At 39.5% G+C, this 19,700-nt stretch overlaps 1 protein-coding gene across 1 annotated transcript in view; it reads left to right on the top strand.

Annotated features, from left to right (window-relative positions):
• COL5A2 (collagen type V alpha 2 chain) overlaps nucleotides 1-19,700 on the top strand; it is a 186,072-nt gene that overhangs the window by 62,306 nt on the left and 104,066 nt on the right. Inside the window, exons 2-4 of the mRNA XM_056534314.1 lie at nucleotides 15,001-15,222; nucleotides 18,774-18,787; nucleotides 19,160-19,192. Coding sequence (XP_056390289.1) covers nucleotides 15,001-15,222; nucleotides 18,774-18,787; nucleotides 19,160-19,192 — 269 coding nt within the window. The remainder of the gene's footprint in view (nucleotides 1-15,000; nucleotides 15,223-18,773; nucleotides 18,788-19,159; nucleotides 19,193-19,700) is intronic.

Genomic DNA, 19,700 nt, shown 5'->3' with positions numbered 1-19,700 from the left:
AGCAGGGAGCAAACAGAAAGAATACATTCCATCTTCTCTTTTTCTCAGTTCCTCTCCCCTAAATCTACTTTCCACATGGCTTATATATGCACTGCTTATCTCGCTCTCTCATGGCCGTTGCTCAACCTCCTGTGCACTGTGCTTTGAATTGAGCTACTAAAGAGCATAGAAAAAAAGTATTTTTAGTTTTTTTTTTAAAGCAAAATAAATGCAGGGATAGACTTAGGCAGAGTCAGGGACAGATGGGGAGGGGGATTAGGGAAAGTTTAGATGGTGATAGGTACTCTTTAAGAACCATTGAACATAAACATATACATACATCTGCATTAGTCATTTTCATTCACACATGCTAAGGAAGCACATAAAGATTGCTAAATTGAGTAAATCGGCTATAAAAGCAAAAATTAAAGGAACAGTGACCAAATATACATTCTTTTGACTCAAAACCTGTAATCTGCCAAGTTGCATTTAAGCAACTGTATTACACTGGTATTGCAATGGGAGTTTAGTAAAGTTTTACAAGTTGTTTTATGCAATGCTAGTGTCCAGAGGTCCCCACTTCATTGACAAAAGCTGTTGGTCAAAGAGGAACTTTGGGTTTTAACATTAGGGACTATTATACCAGGCATAACCCTCATCATCTCCCCAGTGGCTAACACACTTCCAAAGCTAGGTTTCCTGATATGCCTGTTTTATTAAATACTTACAATTATTTAATGCCTTTTCTTTGAACATGTGTTCTGCTGTCACTCATCTACAAAATAAATTGACAAATAAGTGTAAGGCCATATTCACACTGCAAAATGTCCGTGCAGAATTCTGCATAAATATTCCGCACGGACATTCCGGAGTAGCAGAGTCCCATTGATTTCAGTGAAGAAAATTGGAGATAAAAAGGAGGACAGAATATGGCGTTTATAGTGTTGTTATTCATGTATAATAGAGGGGGTGGATTCTGAGCACTTGCTCACCTGCTAGTGTTGCTCGGCAGGCACAACACTGTTAAGCGCTTTTAGAATTATTTGAATACAAGTCCTGGTGGACGCTTTCCTTCGGTAGCGTTGGGCAACAGTGCAGGTACATGTAGAGGAGATGAGGATGAGAGTTTCCCGGTAGGGATGCCCTTGTCCAAAAAAATTCACCCAGGGATGACACTAGACTTTTTAGTGCTTTTTATTGTTGCAAACAGAAGAAACAACTGTGGTTACAACTGACAACGCGTTTCAAAGTGTATTCCCTTCTTCATTAGGTCCATAAACATATTGTGTACATTTTGTCTTTATGCTTTTGAGACATATGTCTCCAACGGAAACAGAAAAAAGTGGTTGAGAGGAACATAACACAACCTTATCTACTTGATAGATATCACCTCCTTTATGTTCTCCAGCACTACTCATCCCACCACCCACCACATCCACACACATGTGGCATTTTAAAGATTACCCACTACCACTCCTAATAAGGACTTAGATGTCTGGGATCTCATGTCCCCAAGATGGCTTGGGAGATCCCACTTAACCTAAGAGGGGTAGAGATGTGATATGTTCCTGTGATAGGCTTCCTTTACATAAAATGCACTGCAGAAAATGCACCGGAGGGAAAATAAAGCAAGAACTGAGTCCCAGTGTCCCCGTCTGCCGGCAGGGCTGAGAACCCGCATGTGAGTCCAAGGCCGTCACTCACCTCACTCCGCTTCCTCTGTGTCTCAGCTCAGGCATGCGTGTCCCTGTCTCCTAGGGCACTCGCGTGCCGGAACTCTGAAATTTAAGGGGCCAGTGCGCCCATAGTTAGTGTTTGCACCTGACACCACATAATAAGTCCCTGCACACTTCCCTGCCAGATCTTCAGTGCCCCTAGCCTGAGATGAAGTGACCCTTATAGCCTGTTAGCCTTACCCGTGTTTCAAGACCTTCCTCTACATTATTAGACTCCGCACCTTTGCCGCCTGCCTTGACCTTCTGCTACGATTGACTACGCTACTGCCTTATCCTTTGGTACCTCGCCTTGCCCAGCTACCTGTGTGGTCGAGCCATGTCGGGGGTAGCGACTTGGGTGTCGCCTGCCATAGCAAGCCCATCCTGCCTTGCAGCGCGCTCTGGTGAAGATCAGCGGCACCTTAGACTCTGCTCCCCGATATGGTTCGAGTCATCAGCCACACAGGTTAGAGGACACACATCCAGCTCCCTTACAACAACTGATGCCAACTGATGCACTTCTGGCATTTTTGCCCAGTTTCGCCAGACGCCACATATATGTAACTCAAGCCTTAGACTGTGTCCCCAACACAGCTTAAAGGGGTATTCCAGTGAAAAACAATTTTTTTCATATCAACTGAGACAGACAGAGGTGTCAGCAGAGAGCACTGTTGTCAGACAGAAAAGAACAACTCAACTTCAGCAGCTAATAAGTACTGGTAAGATTAAGATTTTTTAATAGAAGTAATTTAAAAATCTGGAGCCAGTTGATATGAAAAAAATTGTCCCTTTAAGAGCACTTCCTTAAACAAGCAGAAAATTTGCTTTTCAAAAGATTGCATTATATATATTAAACAGGCCAAAACGAAAATGAAGATCTGCCAATATGCTAACTTGCCTGTCTTAAAGGGGAAATACCCATTATAATGTACTTCTCTGCAACACCTCTTCCCCACCTACTTGTCATGCTGGTTCCCCTACAGCCACATTAATGGCATACTCACACATTGTAGAAACACAGTATAAGACACACAACAAACTGCAATGTATAAAATTGCAAAAACAAGGCATTTATTCTGCACACGTTTTCCCTAAAGGCCATGTATCCTCAGCTCCTTTTAAATGAATTCATACATATCCAGGAGGAATTACAGAGGAATTGCACAATGCAGTTTTCCCTAGGATCAAAAAACGAAACAGCTGACCAATTCTCTTGTATTTATGTGTAAGGGCATAGTTTAAAGGGAACTTGGCCTCAGGGTTATACTGGCCGAAGCACAGGCAGCATGAAACAAAGACAGGTACTGTTGTTACAGTGATGTATGATTCACTGTGAAAGACAGCAGCATTTCAATGATGACAGGTTCATCTTAAAGGGTACCTCTCATGAAATAAACTTTTGATATTTTTTAGATTAATGAATGCTGAATAACTTTCCAATACCATGTTAATGAAAAATATGCTTCTTTCTATTGTATTTTTCCCGATCAGTCCTGTCAGCAAGCATTTCTGACTCATGCTGGAGTCCTAAACACTCAGAGCTGCCAGCCTGCTTTGTTCACAGCCAAACAGGCTGTGAACAAAGCAGGCTGGCAGCTCTGAGTGTTCTCCTTTGTGAACAAAGCAGACTGGCAGCTCGTAGTGTTTAGGACTCCAGCATGAGTCTGATATGCTTGCTGCCAGGACTGGTAGGGAGACCCCTAGTGGTAATTTCTTCAAAGTGGAAAATTAAATAGAAAGAAGCATATTTTTTAATAACATGCAATTGTAAAGTTATTCTGCATACATTAATCTATAATATATCAAAAGTTTTTTTGATGAGAGGTACCCTTTAATGAAAAGAAGCCATAGTGTTAACATTAGCCATTTAAACTTTGTGACTCTTAAAATACTATCAGTGCCGACCAGTGAAAGGGACATTTTAATGTCAGCAAGTTATTTTTATTTAAGACCCTTGCCTTGTTATGTCTTTTAGCTGCTATCTGTCTGACAGCTGTCACCATGTTAAAGGTACAGTCAATGAAAAGCTCTCCACATAAACTGATGTTCTGAAAACTGTTCCATCTTCCATTCAGTCTCAGTAGATACTTACCCCTCTGGTCCATGCCGATATTCCCAGTCACCCACATGAATCCAAGGTACAAAGTGTGGCAGACCGCAGGTTTTTGACATGGGAAGATTTTTGACATGGGAAGAATTCTCTGATAAGTACTTGCAACACATCTCAGAGGGCTCTATTATCAATTTAGTTATTTTTTTTCCGCTCTCTTGCTCACTCATACTCTACTATAGCACAATATGATTATTTTGACAAGTTATTAGGTAACTAGTCACAACAGGTCTCTGTTTCAACAGACTGTTTGTTTAGCATGTTGCCAAAGGTGGCATAAACCTGCGGAGATTGGTGCTCAAGTTGCCTCCCATAAAGCTTTAAAGGGGTACTCCGCCTCTGGACATCCCTTTTGGATAGGGCATAAGATGGGACCCCCATGATCTCCCTGCAGCACTGGTGACGTCACGGCTGCATCCCCAGTGATGTCACGCCATGCCCCCTCAATGCAAGTCTATGGGAGGGGGCGTGGCCACCATCACACCTCCTCCCATAGACTTGCATTGAGAGGGGGCATGACGTCATGAGCCTCTGGCGCTGCATCACCAGTCATCCGGCACGGGGCAAAGTTTGCTCTGTGCACTGGAGTACTGGGGTGCCGCAGCAAAGATCGCGGGTGGTCCCAGTGGCAGGACCCCTGCGATCTGACATTTTATCCTCTATCCTCTGGTTAGGGGGATAAGATGTCTAGGGGAGGAGTACCCCTTTAAGTAAATGTTTGATTCATATATCTGTAGATCTCTCTGCTAAACTTAAAGAACGGCTTCAAGCAGTTAGTTCCTGTACACCTAGTGAAAAAATAAAGGAAACACACTGGAGAGTGTTAAATAAGATGCATTTAATCTACCTAACAGGTCTAAAGATGTCACATATTTGATTGCATGTCCAACATGCCATCATGCTAAGGCAAATTTATGGCATTGCCTATGGGGGGTCCCTCCCAATCCACATAGGTCTCTGGTGAAGTAGGTACTCCAAGATACAGTATATGGAAATATCACTTGCCTCTTGATCCCCTGACTTAATATATATTCCACTGCCTTTCAGACGAACCTCTTGGCTCTTTAGCAGTGGGGGGTCATATTGGTAAATGTACCCATCTTTTCTTACTCGTTGCTCAGAGAGGGCTATTATGACTATGGCTTCACTGACAACTGTTCCCGAACTTATCCATGACCTGACTGACATACTCAGATCTGAACTCCTTCTTAGTATGTGTAACACGGACAAATTCGCTAAACCTTTCTTTCTGGAATGGAAATGGATATTTGGTATCATGTAGTATCATGTGGGTCTCAGACATGTAGTATCTTGTAGTATCATTTGGAGTGCAGCGCCCGTGCACTTCTAGGAGAGAATGCCTGCAAACATACAGGTCCAGTGGAGCATGCCAAAATGTCCCTGTAAAATCAGTATATGGTGGTATAATAGGTATAATATACTACTCTATATAAAGCAGAGACATACTATAGGTGTGTGCATGAGCCCTTAGCCTTCCTTGTATAACACTACTTGAAGTACCCAAAACAACGAGTTTTCAGAGCTGTTATGGCTGTTTCCATTGAAATGAATAAGCCATGCACAGACTGGTGCCTCTCCAAATGGGAAGGCGGTCCAGGGACCTTTGTTCTTGAGATTGATGTGGGTCCCAGACATTCCAAAAATGTCTATAATGAGAATAAACCTTTAAAGGGGTATTCCCAACATGAAAAGCTGATCAATGCGGGTCTAACCACTGTGGAAAAAATAAAGTTGATCACTGTAAAGAATGGTGAATGCTCAAAACCTCCCTGGTAACAATGTGTATTATAATAAAGTCTATTGTTTTAGATACAATACTTAAATCGGACAATGTGCAGTAACATATATGCTGCTTACAAAGAAGCAAGACTGATGTCTCATTGCTGTCAACTTGTGTACTGAGATAGTGGCTTCTGGATGATCCCATAATGGCCTTGGGGAAGATATTTCAGTCTGGATGTTTGCCAAATTCCAAGTCTTATCAGTAGTCCTAAGCACACAAAGCTTAGCAGACCCCAGCATGCTTGTAGCATTGCTTTCACTGAATGAACTTACATATCCATAGTTCTTAATGACAGTTCATTAACTATTAAAGCTCTGTTTGTAGTCTTACCTCAATCTTAGTGTTGCAGCTCACTGAAAAAAAATGTTTTCTCAGAATTAGTTGAACGTTTTCTTCTTCCACTAACAATGTGAGAGTGCACCTTTTTGTTATATAACATACAGCATTATTTTACTTTTTTTTTATCTCACCCATCTGTGTTGTTTACACATTATCTACTTATCCCCTTAAGGACCAAGCCTATTTTCATCTTAAGGACCAGAGCATTTTTTGCACATCTGATCACTGTCACTTTAAGCATTAATAACTCTGAGATACTTTTGCTTATGAATTTGATTCAGAGAATGTTTTTTCGTGACATATTTTACTTTAACATAGTGGTAAATTTTCGTTGATACTTGAAAATTTGAGAATTTTGCATTTTTCTAACTTTGAAGCTTTCTGCTTGTAAGGAAAATAGACATACCAAATAAATTATATATTGATTCACATATACATAATAAATTATATATTGATTAACATGTTTGCATCATGAAGTTGACATGTTTTTACTTTTGGAAGACATCAGGGGGCTTCAAAGTTCAGCAGCAAAAATCTGAATTTTTCAGGGACCAATTCAGTTTTGAAGTGGATTTGAAGGGCCTTCATATAAGAAATACCCCATAAACTACCCCATTATAAAAAAATTGCACCCTTCAAAGTATAGAATGAATGAAATGAATGAAATTCAGAAAGTTTGTTAACCCTTTAGGTGTTTCACAGGAATAGCAGCAAAGGGAATTCAAAATCTTCATTTTTTACACTAACATGTTCTTGTAGACCCAGTTTTTGAATTTTTTCAAGGGGTAAAAGGAGAAAAAGCCCCCCAAAATGTGTAACCCAATTTCTCTTGAGTAAGATAATATCTCATATGTGAATGTAAAGTGCTTTGCGGGTGTACTACAATGCTCAGGAGAGAAGGAGCCACATTTGGCTTTTTGGAAGCAAATTTAGCTGAAATGGGTTTTAGGGGCATGTCACATTTAGGAATCCCCTATGGTGCCAGAACAGCAAAAAAAAAAAAAAAAAAGCCCCACATGGCACACTAGTTGGGAAACAACACCCCTCAAGGATCGTAAGAAGGGGTACAGTGAGCCTTTACACCCCACAGGTGTTGGACAAATTTCCGCTAAAGTTGATTTTTCATTTTCACAAGGGGAAATAGGAGAAAAAGCCCCACAAATGTTTTAACTCCATTTCTTCTGAGTATGGAAATACCCCATATGTGGATGTAAAGTGCTCTGCGGGCGAACTACAATGCTCAGAAGAGAAGGAGCGCCATAGGGATTTTGGAGAGAGAATTTGTTTGGAATGGAAGTCCGGGACCATGTACGATTACAAAGCCCCCATGCTACCAGAACAGTGGACACCCCCACTTCATTTTCATGGACCACTCTTCCAAAAATCTGTCAGAAACCTGTGGGCCGTAAATGCTCACTGCACCCCTGCACCCAGGGGTATAGTTTCCAAAATGGGGTCACATGTGGGAGGTCCACTGTTCTGACACCATGGGGACTTTGTAAACAAACATGGCTTTCAATTCCAGACACATTCTCTCTCCAAAAGGCCAATGGTGCTCCTTCTCTTCTGAGCCCTGTAGTGTGTCAGCAGAGCTCTTTACGTCCACATATGGGGTATTTATATACTCATAAGAAATGGTGTTACAAATTATGGGGGTCTTTTTTCCTATACCCCTTTTGAAAATGAAAAATATGGGATAACACCAGCATTTTTGTGAAAAAATAAAAAAAATTCATTTTCACGTCCAACTTTAACAAAAATTCTTCAAACACCTATGGGGTGTTAAGGCTCACTATACCCCTTGTTATATTCCGTGGGGGTGTAGTTTTCAAAATGGGGTCACATGTGGGTGTTTTTTATTTTGTGTTTATGTCAGAACCGCTGTAACGATCAGCCACCCCTGTGGAAATCCACTCAAATGTACATGGTGCTCTCACTCCTGAGCCTTGTTGTGCGCCCGCAGAGCATTTTACGTCCACATATGGGGTATTTCCGTGTCACAAATTTTGGGACATGGTAGTTTTGATGCAAAGAAGTTTTTTCTTTAGGTTTTCTACACACAGAAAAACCATTCTACCACACAGAAATAACCACAGTATATATAAATTCAAGACACAGCTATATGAAACGTATTTTATTTTTCCAATTTTCTATGCCATTTTAATAAAGCTACGGCTACATGGCAACTTTGGCAATGATACAGGTTGCTAAGTCGCACTGCAGGGATCATGCAGCATTGCAGCTAATTTTAGTAAATTGAATCACATTGCAACTTACAAGTGACTGTGATCATGATCCAACAGTTGTAAGAAATTAATCCAACATGGAATTCTGGTGACTGTGGTGTTGTGGCCACAGGCATTTGTAGGTTGTCCCATAAACCTACATTGGTTGTGAATCTGATGCAGCTAAATCCCTGCAGTGCTTAATGATGATCTTTGACTGTGTAACCTATACCGTAGCCAAAGTCACAGTGCAGCCTTAGCTTTAATGTTTGGTTGGTAAAAGTTAAAACAGCCAAGGAAAAAGCATTGTGCTTGTCAGAAACACGGATGGGCAGCATGGTGGATCAGTGTTTAGCATTATTGCCTTGCAGCACTGAGATTTTAGGTTTTGAACCCAAGACAACATGAGTAGGTATTTGTACATGTACATCTTTGTCCTGATTTACTAAGAGTGGAGTGAAGGTTTCTTTGTGGGTTTTAATTCCCTACAATTTATTTTCCATGGTATTTACTAAGGTTTCCCTACATTTTCCCCTTTTCCTACACTTTGCTTTTTTTTTTTTACACATGCTCTGATCTGTAGGGTTTTCCTCAGCTCAAATCCACCACATTAAACCTCAGTAAATATGTTGGGTTTTTGTGAAAATGTAGAGGACACGCCCCTTTTCGGGGACCATGCCCCTTTTACAGACAACCACGCCCCCTTTTTGGGTTTTCTTAGCAAAATGGAAAGTTGGGTTTTTTCAATTCTGGTGCAAATTCTGGCTCAAAGTTTGGCGTAGACAGAATATCTGGCACAATGCGACAGAATCTGGTGCACAACCTGACAAAACTTGTAGTAAATGAGGGCCCATGTGTTTGTATTGGTTTCCTTCCACTCTCCTAAAACATATGTATTCTCTACAATAACATATCTTAGGGGACTTGCACACCACATTATTGCTGTCCGTTTTATCTAAATGTTTTATAGGAAAAAATCATATAAAGGAATAAAAAAAAAGAAAAAAAAAGTGGCACACCATATAGGGCAATATGGTCATAAATGGAAACCAAATATGCGACATACAGTAGTGGAACTGCTCACCTGAATGGGTTGTGGAGCCGCCATAACCCTGTAGTGAAGCCAAACAATCCCTCTCCGGGGAGGATGAGAAATTCAATATAAATACTCTTCAGCACTGAGTCACACCAAATGGGGTCCAATAACATTGCTCAATCCAAAAAAGAAAAATGGTTAGTAGTGTCTCAAGGAGTGCAATGAGTACCTTAAACTCCAAGGCATAAAAAAAGAATACTTTATGTCTATCATGAACGTGTTTTCGGAGGGTATTTCTCCTTCATCAGATGATCAGTAGTGTTGCTCATGAATATTCGCAATTCGAATATTATTCGCGAATATCGTATATTCGCGAATTCGCAAATTTCGCGAATATAGCGCTATATATTCGTAATTACGAATATTCGTTTTTTTTTTGCTTTTTTTGTTTTTTCACAGTACACATCACAGTGATCACCCCTCTCTGCTTCCAGCTTGTGTGGTGTAAAGAAGGCTTTAATACTACTGTGTGAGACTGGCGTGCGAAAATTCGCATATGCGTAAATTCAAATTTGCTAATTTTCGCATATGCGAATTTTCGCGTAGGCTATTTTTGTATATGCTAATATTCACATATGTTAATTTTCGCATACGTGTATTTTCGCATATGCGAAAATAAAACGAGAATATAACGAATATGCGAATATTCGCAAATATATGACGAATATTCGTCCATATATTCGCGAATATTCACGAATTCGAATATGGCCTATGCCGCTCAACACTAATGATCAGACAAAAATGAGCTCACAAACTAAAACAACTAGCACACACACACACATATATATATATATATATATATATACATATAAAATCTATATGAAATCTATATAAAATCTAAAATCTATAGCAACATGCTTCATAATGCATACAAATCATACTTCATAGTTCCTAAAATTACCCCTTTGGTCACAATAAAAGCCAGATTCAACATAAATATAAGACATAACTTACCATTTAGGCACATGATGATACAATTCATACACATGTCGTTACTGTGGGACACCATGTATTTTGAACGGGAGGAAGAAACAGGAAGCGGCGTGACACATAGCATCAGGGTCATGCCACATCCTGTATATTGTGAACCGCATAACCAGGGAATGGAACACAAGCCCTGTGTGATGAAAGGGGTGCGTATCTCCAGACATGCTGACAGTGGAGAGCAGGAAGCAGCGTGACCAGAATGTATCAAAGCCACGTCACTTCCTGTGCGACATGGACCGTATCTCCAAGGAGTGGAATGCAAGCTTAAAAAGAAGTAGCCAAGCCCAAGAGCGCTCCGCTACTCACTTAAACATAGCAACCTATGGGAATGGTATTAAATTATCATAAGCACAAAGCTTTGTAGTAGACTTATTTATGTGGTTAGTACCAGTTTATAAATAAATATATGACCCAAATCAATAACTATGAAGTAGAAATAAATATTAGTTATATTATAAATGGCATTAATAAAAAATTGGGCAACATAATAAATATGTCCTCTTCTATTAAGGTGCTACTTGTGCATAATATATATAAATATAAAATAGGTGGATAATTTATTACCATAGGTTGCTATGTTTAAGTGAGTAGTGGAGTGCTCTTGGGCTTGGCTACTTTCTTTGAGCTTGCGTTCCACTCCTTGGTGTTGCAGTCCACAGCGTGCAGGAAGTGACTTGGCTGCGTCGCTTCCTGCTCTTCACTGTGCTGGTTGTTTTAGTTTGTGAGCTCATTTTTGTCTGATCATCTGATAAAGGAGGAATACCCTCCAAAAATGCGTTCATGATAGACTTAATAAAGTATTCTTTTTTTATGCCTACGCTTGGAGTTTAAGGTACTCATTGCACTCCTTGAGACACTACCAACCAGTTAACTTTTTTTGGATCGAGCAACATTATAGGAAAAAACATATACATTAAAGAGAATCTGACACCCTGTTCACCCGCGCTAAACCCAATATAATGGGTTATAGTGCGGGTACACAGCTTTACAAATAGGCATCACTTACTTGAATCAGTTGATTATATGCAGAGTTCTGGCACTGTAATGTTCATGCTGCATTGCGCTCCAGTGTGCAATAGAAGCAGGGAGCCGGCTCACCAAGCTCCCCTTCCTCCTCCATATTCTCCGTCTTACCTGTCATTAATATGCTAATGAATTCTGTGGGTGAGCTATCTGCTCTCTGTGCACTTGCCTTTGGCATTCATTTGCATATTAATGATGAAGTGGGTAAAAAGGAGATTATGGAGGAAGCAGGGGTGCTGGGTGAGGCGGCTCCCTGTCTCCATTGGAGCATAATGCAACAGGAAGATTACACTGCCATAACTCATGACATACTCAAAGGATTTAAGTAAGTGACCCCTCTTTGTTAAACTGTTCACCCGCACTATAACCAAGAATATTGGGTTTAGCGCGGGTAAACATGATGTCAGATTTTCTTTAAAGGATTCTAAAAATGGATACTGCTGTATGCCATACAGCATAATCTGTTTGCTTTTCACTTAAATTCTAAGAAAAAAAAATACATACATACAACAAAATTTAATATACTGCAAAAGAAACAGTAAAAAAGAAGACTAAAATGCAGTGTGGACCCACCCATTGTAGGACAGAATTGCAATTCTGATCATATATACAGTTATATGAAGCCAAATGATTTCTGCATACATTAGAGTTAATAGTGAAGAAATCTAAGTTACAGGGTAAGCACTTCTAAATCTTCTCCTCCCTTCTAGATGGTTGATTGGTCACATGTGGAGGAAAATTCTACTGCAAAGCCTAGTTTTATGTCAGTGTCCTGGAATGAAGTCAAAAGACATGAATAATATAAAGCAGACTGGGTGTTAGCCACCAAAATTACATTATGGAAAAAAGAATAGTCCTTCCTTTAAAGCTAGTAGCGCAATGCTGCCACTCTGTGGAGAACAGATGAATAAAATGCAGACTTCATGAAAATCTATTGTTCTTTATTCTTCTCTTATAAAAATTGCAATCATTGTTCAAATGGAGCAAACTGAAGAGAATATTGCAAGTAATTACATATTTGCTCTCAAAGCAAATACATAATGCAATAGCAAGAAACCTTACATTACACGTCTTGCACTGGTTCATTCGTTCTCCATTGTCTTTATCGATTATTATTAATTAATAATTTAAATGCAGTAAATATAATACATCCACATGTCTTAGGTTTCAAAAATGTTCTTTCCTTTAAATTTTACTACTATCAAGTGTCATAGAAAACATATATATTTATTACTCCATCATAAAATCTTTCTTGCCTCAAAGTATGGAGCTGAAGAATCCAGATCAACTAAGAATTTATTAGGAGAATTTAAGTTACAATAACTTTAATTTGCTAATGGGTGTTCAATGTAATTCTGTAGGGAAATTATTTAAATGTCCCCTTTTCATCCCAAATAACCCTTTCTGATCTATTCTAGCACATAAGAAATAGTTGTGAAACATCCAGAAGGCTAACCCCTACAGGAATCCTATAAATACAAGTTCACAATTCATACCGTTTCCTATATCTACAAGTATATCCTATATACACACAAGTATATCCAATCTTGCAGCATTGTGACTGGAAAAAAACAAGTTCATATGCCTGACATCTGGAAAGAAAGAGTTCCCTTCTGTTAAATTCTAATGTAATAAGTCATGCTTATAAAGGACGTGTATGGGGGTGGGAGGGAGTTTAAAGGAATGCTTTCCAGGCTAGATGTTTCAGCTGTGAAATATGGTTTCTCACAAGAGCTTAGAGATTTTATTGACAATGTTTACTCTGGGGACCAGATGTTCCTATAAGCAGAATGTTCCTATAACATGAATTACTTCCGCAGGAAGTGCTCATTTTTGGCTAAGAATCAAACTCAGGAAGTTAAAAAGGGCTCTCCATGTTTATTACCCCATCTTTTTACAACATGATCACTGCCTCAAAATTGAACTCCTGGTTTCTATAAGGGTGGATACACATGTTTGCAACTGTCCTACTCATCCAAATGAAGCAACTCCTTATTCCGATGTAGCTGTAGTACAGGTAGTCTTACCCCATGCAACAGAAAAATAAATAAACTGAGTGCATCTCACCTTGTATTGGTGGTCAGGGTGCCAGGAAATTGGTGTCCCCCTCTGTAAATGCGGCAGATGTCTGCCCCCTATCTCCATCTTATGTAGTTTAGCTGCCAGTGCTGAGATCATTTGGTCTGGGAGTGAGCAGAGCAGGGAGATAACCCTCCAACTCCCTGTAAGCAAAGCCGACCATATTTGCTGTTGTTAGGATGGATCAGACTAGGAGACCAGGGTCTGATGGCAAAATGTAAGAGACAGGGACCCCATGTGGTCTTTTTTTAAGCAAGTATTTCATATCAGAAGCAAACTAATTTTAAATAAAGTACATTAAGTAGATTCTTATTCTTAATCATAAAAAAACACAAAACAAAAACACAGCCTAAGCTCCCAATTAAAGGTAGGCACAGCTTAAGCCATTTATGTAATAGACAAGGTTTTGTCACCAGACCAAAATGCCTGTAACAATAGAAGTAAGGGATATGGCATAATATCAGTGTGGAATAGCAGAAGTTAAGGTATCAATGGGTCACACATTTGCCACTTAGCCTGTAGTAGCCTGAGTGATGAAATCCTTTAAAATGCTCAACAAAATGAGCATGCTGTGGCTGCAAATCCAGAAATAAAATCTGCAGTAATTCCAAACAAAGTGGATTCACTCAGTACCAAGAACCGGTCCAAACATGGTGAAAATGCTGTGGCCCATAGTTCTGGCTGTTAGTTCTGATTTCTTACTTTCATCTGTCATCCTTGCTACTCTGTTATCCTCTATCACCCATAAACCTCTAGAATCCTCAATTACTCTATGTCCCCCTGTCATCCACTGTTATCCCCTATCATCTCCTGTCATTCTTTTATCCCCATCACCCTATACCTTCCTCTTTAACCCTATGTCCCCACTGTCAAGCTCTGTTAATCCCTAACACACTCTGTTTTATTCAATACAAAAGAGCAGTCACAGAGCTGTACTTCACCTTCAGCGAGAGGCTGTGGGTTTCATCTTCTTCCCCAGCCCACTATAGGGGGTGTCAGCATGGCTGGGGCCTTCAGGGACTGCTGAGGACTTGGCAGGGCTAGGTTCTTCTTCACAACTGGTGCGGTGCATGCTGCAGCCCGGCAGCTCAGAGTTGTGCATGAAAACTTTCTGGGCTTTGATATTTGTTAGTGGCAGGATGGGTGTGTGAGCAGCTTGTATAGCAGACATGCCGCATGCTAACCTTGTGTGCTAAACAAGCTGTTTGCTGTTCTGCTTACAAATAATTTAATGGGGGAATTGAATTTGTGACAGCATGGCAGCATCTACATTAAACAGTATTTGTTTGTTTTTAACCAATTTAAGTGCTGCCCCGCCCCCCCACCACACACAAACACACAGGCACTGCCGACCTAGGCACCTGCCCTTGGGAGCTTAGAAGCAAATACAGCCCTGTCTGGTACCCAGTATGTCTCAGTAAACTCTAGAGTTAAGTTTTGTCCCCTATTGATATCAAAATGTAGGAGATGCTGTATTGTGCCATTTGATGGTTAGAGTAAGAAGCTCATCTTGAAATATGTAAAACAATTCCTATCCACTAACTTCAATCTGCATTATCATGTCTCCACTTTATTTTAATCTATGTTATTTAAATAAAAAAATGAAAGTAGCCTAAATAACCCACATAATCATGTCTCTTCAGGAGAAGTTGAAGGCATTGTCTGCAAACAGGGTGATAAAATTTACATGAATCAAGATGTTTGGAAACCCTCCCCATGTCAAATTTGTGTATGCGATGGTGGTGCCATCTTGTGTGATGAAGTTCCATGCCCAGATGTTGTAGGATGTGAGAATCCTGAAGTCCCTCCTGGAGAATGTTGTCCAGTCTGTAGAGGCTCATCTGGTGGTCACACAAATAGCCAAGGTAAGAAGGATTATGTGACTAATACATTTTTCTGTGTCTACTGATTTGTAGGAATGCATAGGAAAAAAGAGAGGATTTTTAACAGTGGTATAGGTGTGTTGGAAATCTATAAAATTTGTGTGCTAGCAATGTATGTGTATGTGCACCAAATCTATACAATTTTTACATGGTGTGTCATAAATATGGTGCTAGTTCACTTTTTTTTGTTTTATTACACTTCAACATACCACTTACTCTACCAAGGCACCATAAGTAACTGTACGGTTTCTTCTCTACAACTTTTATCTGTGACTTTTAACCTGTTGTGCCAAAATGTGCTACTTTTTACAAATGCTATCCCCAGCCAGTTTGGTAAGTCAAGCTCAGGGCTTTGAGACAAAACGTGCAACTTTTAGCAAAAAATCTCACATGATAAATTCATGGACACTGCAGAAAAACAATTTGATTATAACATACCTCCACAATCATGAGAAAATTGTCTAGTTAAAAAGTTCCAACAAATTTTGCAAAAAAGTATTTGACACAAATTTGGAGCACAAATATAGTCTACATACAATGCTAAATTCCCCACATACCCTTTTTATACACTTGTCCTTAGTAAAGGGGTTTCCCCAAAATCAAAACATATCACCTAACTACAGAAAAGGTTGACATTTTCGGATTGGTGGGGGAACTTCCAAGAACTATTCTACTGATTCTTCAGCTCTGTCTTAAAGGGGTACTGCATCCCTAGACATCTTATCCCCTATCCAAAGCCAGACCCCCCCCCCCCCCCCCGCGATCTCTCCTGCTGCACCCCCGTACATCAGCAGCCTGGAGCTATGTTTGCTCCGTGGCTGATGATGGGTGATACAGGGGACCGGGTATCGTGACATCATGGCCTGCCCCTCATGATGTCACACCCTGCCCCCTCAATGCAAGCCTATGGGAGGGGGAGCTGATGGCCACCAGGCCCCCTCCAATAGACTTCCATTGAGGGGGTGGGGCGTGATGTCATGAGGGGGCGGGGGGTGACATTATGAGGAGTCGGGGCCGTGACATCACAATACCCCGTCCCCTGTATCGCTTGTCATCAGCCACAGAGAAAACATAGCTCCATGCTGCTGATGTACGGAGGTGCAGCAGAAGAGATTGCGGGGGTCCCCAGCAGCGGGACCCCTACAATCAGACATCTTATCCCCTATAAGATGTCTAGGGGCAGAGTACCCCTTTAAGCAAGCCCATAGCAGTTAAATGGAGGGGTACATGAATTCCTGGTTCTCATGATAGTTGGCAGTCCCAGTGGTTGGAACCCCACAGATCTACACCTTTATGATGTAAGCTTGTTTGATATTTTAAAATGTGAGAACCAGTGATTGTGTTAGAGTATGTGCTCACACAGTAGACACATCAGCCATGGAGCATGGGATAAGATGTCTAGCGGCGGGGTACCCCTTTAAGCAGGCCCATAGCGGTTAAATGGAGGAGCAGGGCAAATTTGGGATATTTTCAAATGGGAGAACCAGTGATTGTGTTAGGGTATGTGCTCACACAGTAGACACATTTCAAGTATTATATTGAGTATTGTACAGAGCAGTTCTCAGACTAGATGAATATTTTCATGGTGAATTGGAACATTTTAATGAATTTGAAACTTCTAAATGTAGCCATGCTATTTTTGTATTGTTTGTATTGTTATTATAGTTATTTTTTAAGTATGATATACTATTTTAACTGGTTAGGTTTCATTAAAACATTTTATTTGCCTAGCCAATAGTACTAGTTATGGTTAGTTCTGATGAGGATTTGGAGAATAAAACTGAATCAACACCAGCAGAATACATGGAATTGTCATGTTTTAGTGGGGATGTTTCATATGCTTTGCTTATTTATTTATTTATTTATTTATTTATTTTTAACGCATAGAACTTACACTTATGCACATGGGACACTTTACTTCTGATGTTTATAACACAAGTTCTTAAAAGTACCTGTCATCAAACCATATTTTCTAAACTAACTCAGATTATATTCCCTAACTATACCTAACACCCCTCCTGCCCTTAAAAATTTTTCTGAACTTTAGAAAGCTCTGTATCATACCTTTCCCCTTGCTCACATTGGGGGGTATGTATGAAGCTTTTTACCCAGTTTTTTTTTGTCTGTGATTTGTCGCAATTTTTCCTTTATGTCATTTTTTGCGACAAACAATTGCGCCAAATGGTTTAGAACAAAATCACTGATTTCACTTTGTTAGTCGTGATTTCAGTTACAATCATTCTTTGTTTTGGAATTCATTAATTGCGACTTTTCGATTTGGCGCAAGTTTAGGCGCAAATACCTTCATTTAGGCGCAAATCTACACCATGAATAAAGTGACAGAGAAAATAGCTACAACAATAGAACGTCCCAAAGTCAGATTTACTGCCTGGAATTCTGGGGTCTGCGCCTTTTGTAGGGCTACATTTGTGCCAAAATTACAAACTTGTGTACGACAATTGATAATTTTGGCGCAAATATGCTCCATTTGACGCAAAAAAACATACATAAAATCACACATTGCTACACCATTATTGATACATGTTCCCCATTGTCTGAGCTCCTGGCAGGAAAAAATGGGGCGTTCCCCAGCAGGTTTGTTGTCATTGAAGCCTGTGAGAGCTGTTCCTCAACATGCCCCACAGGCACTTACGGAGTTTGAGGGGAGAGACCAAACTAACTGTTTGACTTGCTGCAGGGAACTGAACAGAGCCACCTAGTAGCAGTTTTTTCAATCACATTAAAACATATAAATGTTGAGAATGTTAACAGCAAGTAAATAGCAAAGTGTCTTGGAATAACATAAGGAACAATATGTTAAAAGTTCAGTTTGGTTACAGGTACTCTTTAATATGCTTGAAGCATAATGCTGGGCTCAGACAGTGTAAAATTAGTTGCATTTTTCAATTTACTTGCCAATTAACAGCGAGAATGTGTCCATATGCCTGTAAAATAAAATACGCTCTTAATATTTTTTGTGAACTCAGCCTAGGGGTAAAAACACACAAGCTGTCAGCCACCTGTAGGCAGAATGGGCCAGCCAACCGATGCACAAGTTTCAGCACCTTACGTTTAAAAAAAAAATCCCAAGGAACTAAAAATGTACCAAAAATAAATGTAAAAACTTATTAAAATGAATAATTGTAGTTTATTTTATATTTTCCATATCTATGTTCCAATAACATATTGCTGCTTCCTTTTTCTAAAAACAAATCACCAGTAAATAAATGTAAGTACTGAGATTATTCTCTTATCTCCTGATATAAAAGTTCTATCATCTTATTTTTGTTCATTCAGCTTGAGTCACCAATGCATTTGAAGGAAAATCAGTTACTGATGGTTTTTATGGGTTATGCATATTTCTCTTTGCTTTAAAATTACAAGTACATTTTGTGACCTGCCCAAAATCTGATAACTTGTAATAGGATAAAATGTCTAATAGCTCTCTAATCTGTTATTTCTATTTATTTTGGTTTAATGAATGTGCTTTTTGCAGTGTTTGGTAATATTTTATTTTTCCTTTGTGCTTGCAGGTAGAGGAGTAAAGGTGAGTTTAAACTACACTATTTATGCACTAAAACTGCACTGATTTACATAGATTGAGATAGATTTATTAACCTATTTATGCCAGTAAAAACATGGAGGTAGAGTTATCAAAACCTGTGTAGAGGAAGAGTGGTGCAATTTCGCAAAGCAACCAATCAGATGGCTTCTTTCATTTTTCACAGGTTTCTTTGAAAGAAATCTGAATGGTTTCTATGGGTAACTGCATCACTCTATACAATCTGAATATTACCAGTAAGTTCTACAACAAATGCTGGAGTTTTTTTGTTTTTGTTTTACTTAATTATATTTTACAAGGGTAAGTCTATTGGATTTACTGGATTTCCTAAATACATTTGCATATTTTTTCTTGTAGGGCCAAAAAGGTGAACCTGGTGATGTTCCTTCTGTAAGTAATTGCAATCTAATTTTTTCAGAAAATTATTCAAATTCTGTTTGACTTATTATTATTGTTATTATTTTACGTTAAAAAAATGTATTGTTACAATTTTATATAATTCAGAAGGTAAATATGTATATATAATATTTTTTATATTGCACATACCATTTACCTTTGACTAGAGATGAGCGAACTTACAGTAAATTCGATTCGTCACGAACTTCTCGGCTCGGCAGTTGATGACTTTTCCTGCATAAATTAGTTCAGCTTTCAGGTGCTCCGGTGGGCTGGAAAAGGTGGATACAGTCCTAGGAGACTCTTTCCTAGGACTGTATACACCTTTTCCAGCCCACGGGAGCACCTGAAGGCTGAACTAATTTACGCAGGATAAGTCATCAACTGCCGAGCCGAGAAGTTTGTGACGAATCGAATTTACTGTAAGTTCGCTCATCTCTATCTTTGACTACTATTCCAGAAAATTTACAATTATTAATTTGTTCAGTAAATGTCTTCAAAC

Source organism: Hyla sarda, chromosome 8 (assembly GCF_029499605.1).
Source record: "Hyla sarda isolate aHylSar1 chromosome 8, aHylSar1.hap1, whole genome shotgun sequence".
Taxonomy (NCBI): domain Eukaryota; kingdom Metazoa; phylum Chordata; class Amphibia; order Anura; family Hylidae; genus Hyla; species Hyla sarda.
Note: the sequence above shows the minus strand (reverse complement) of the source record. Positions and strands in the feature narration are given on the sequence as shown.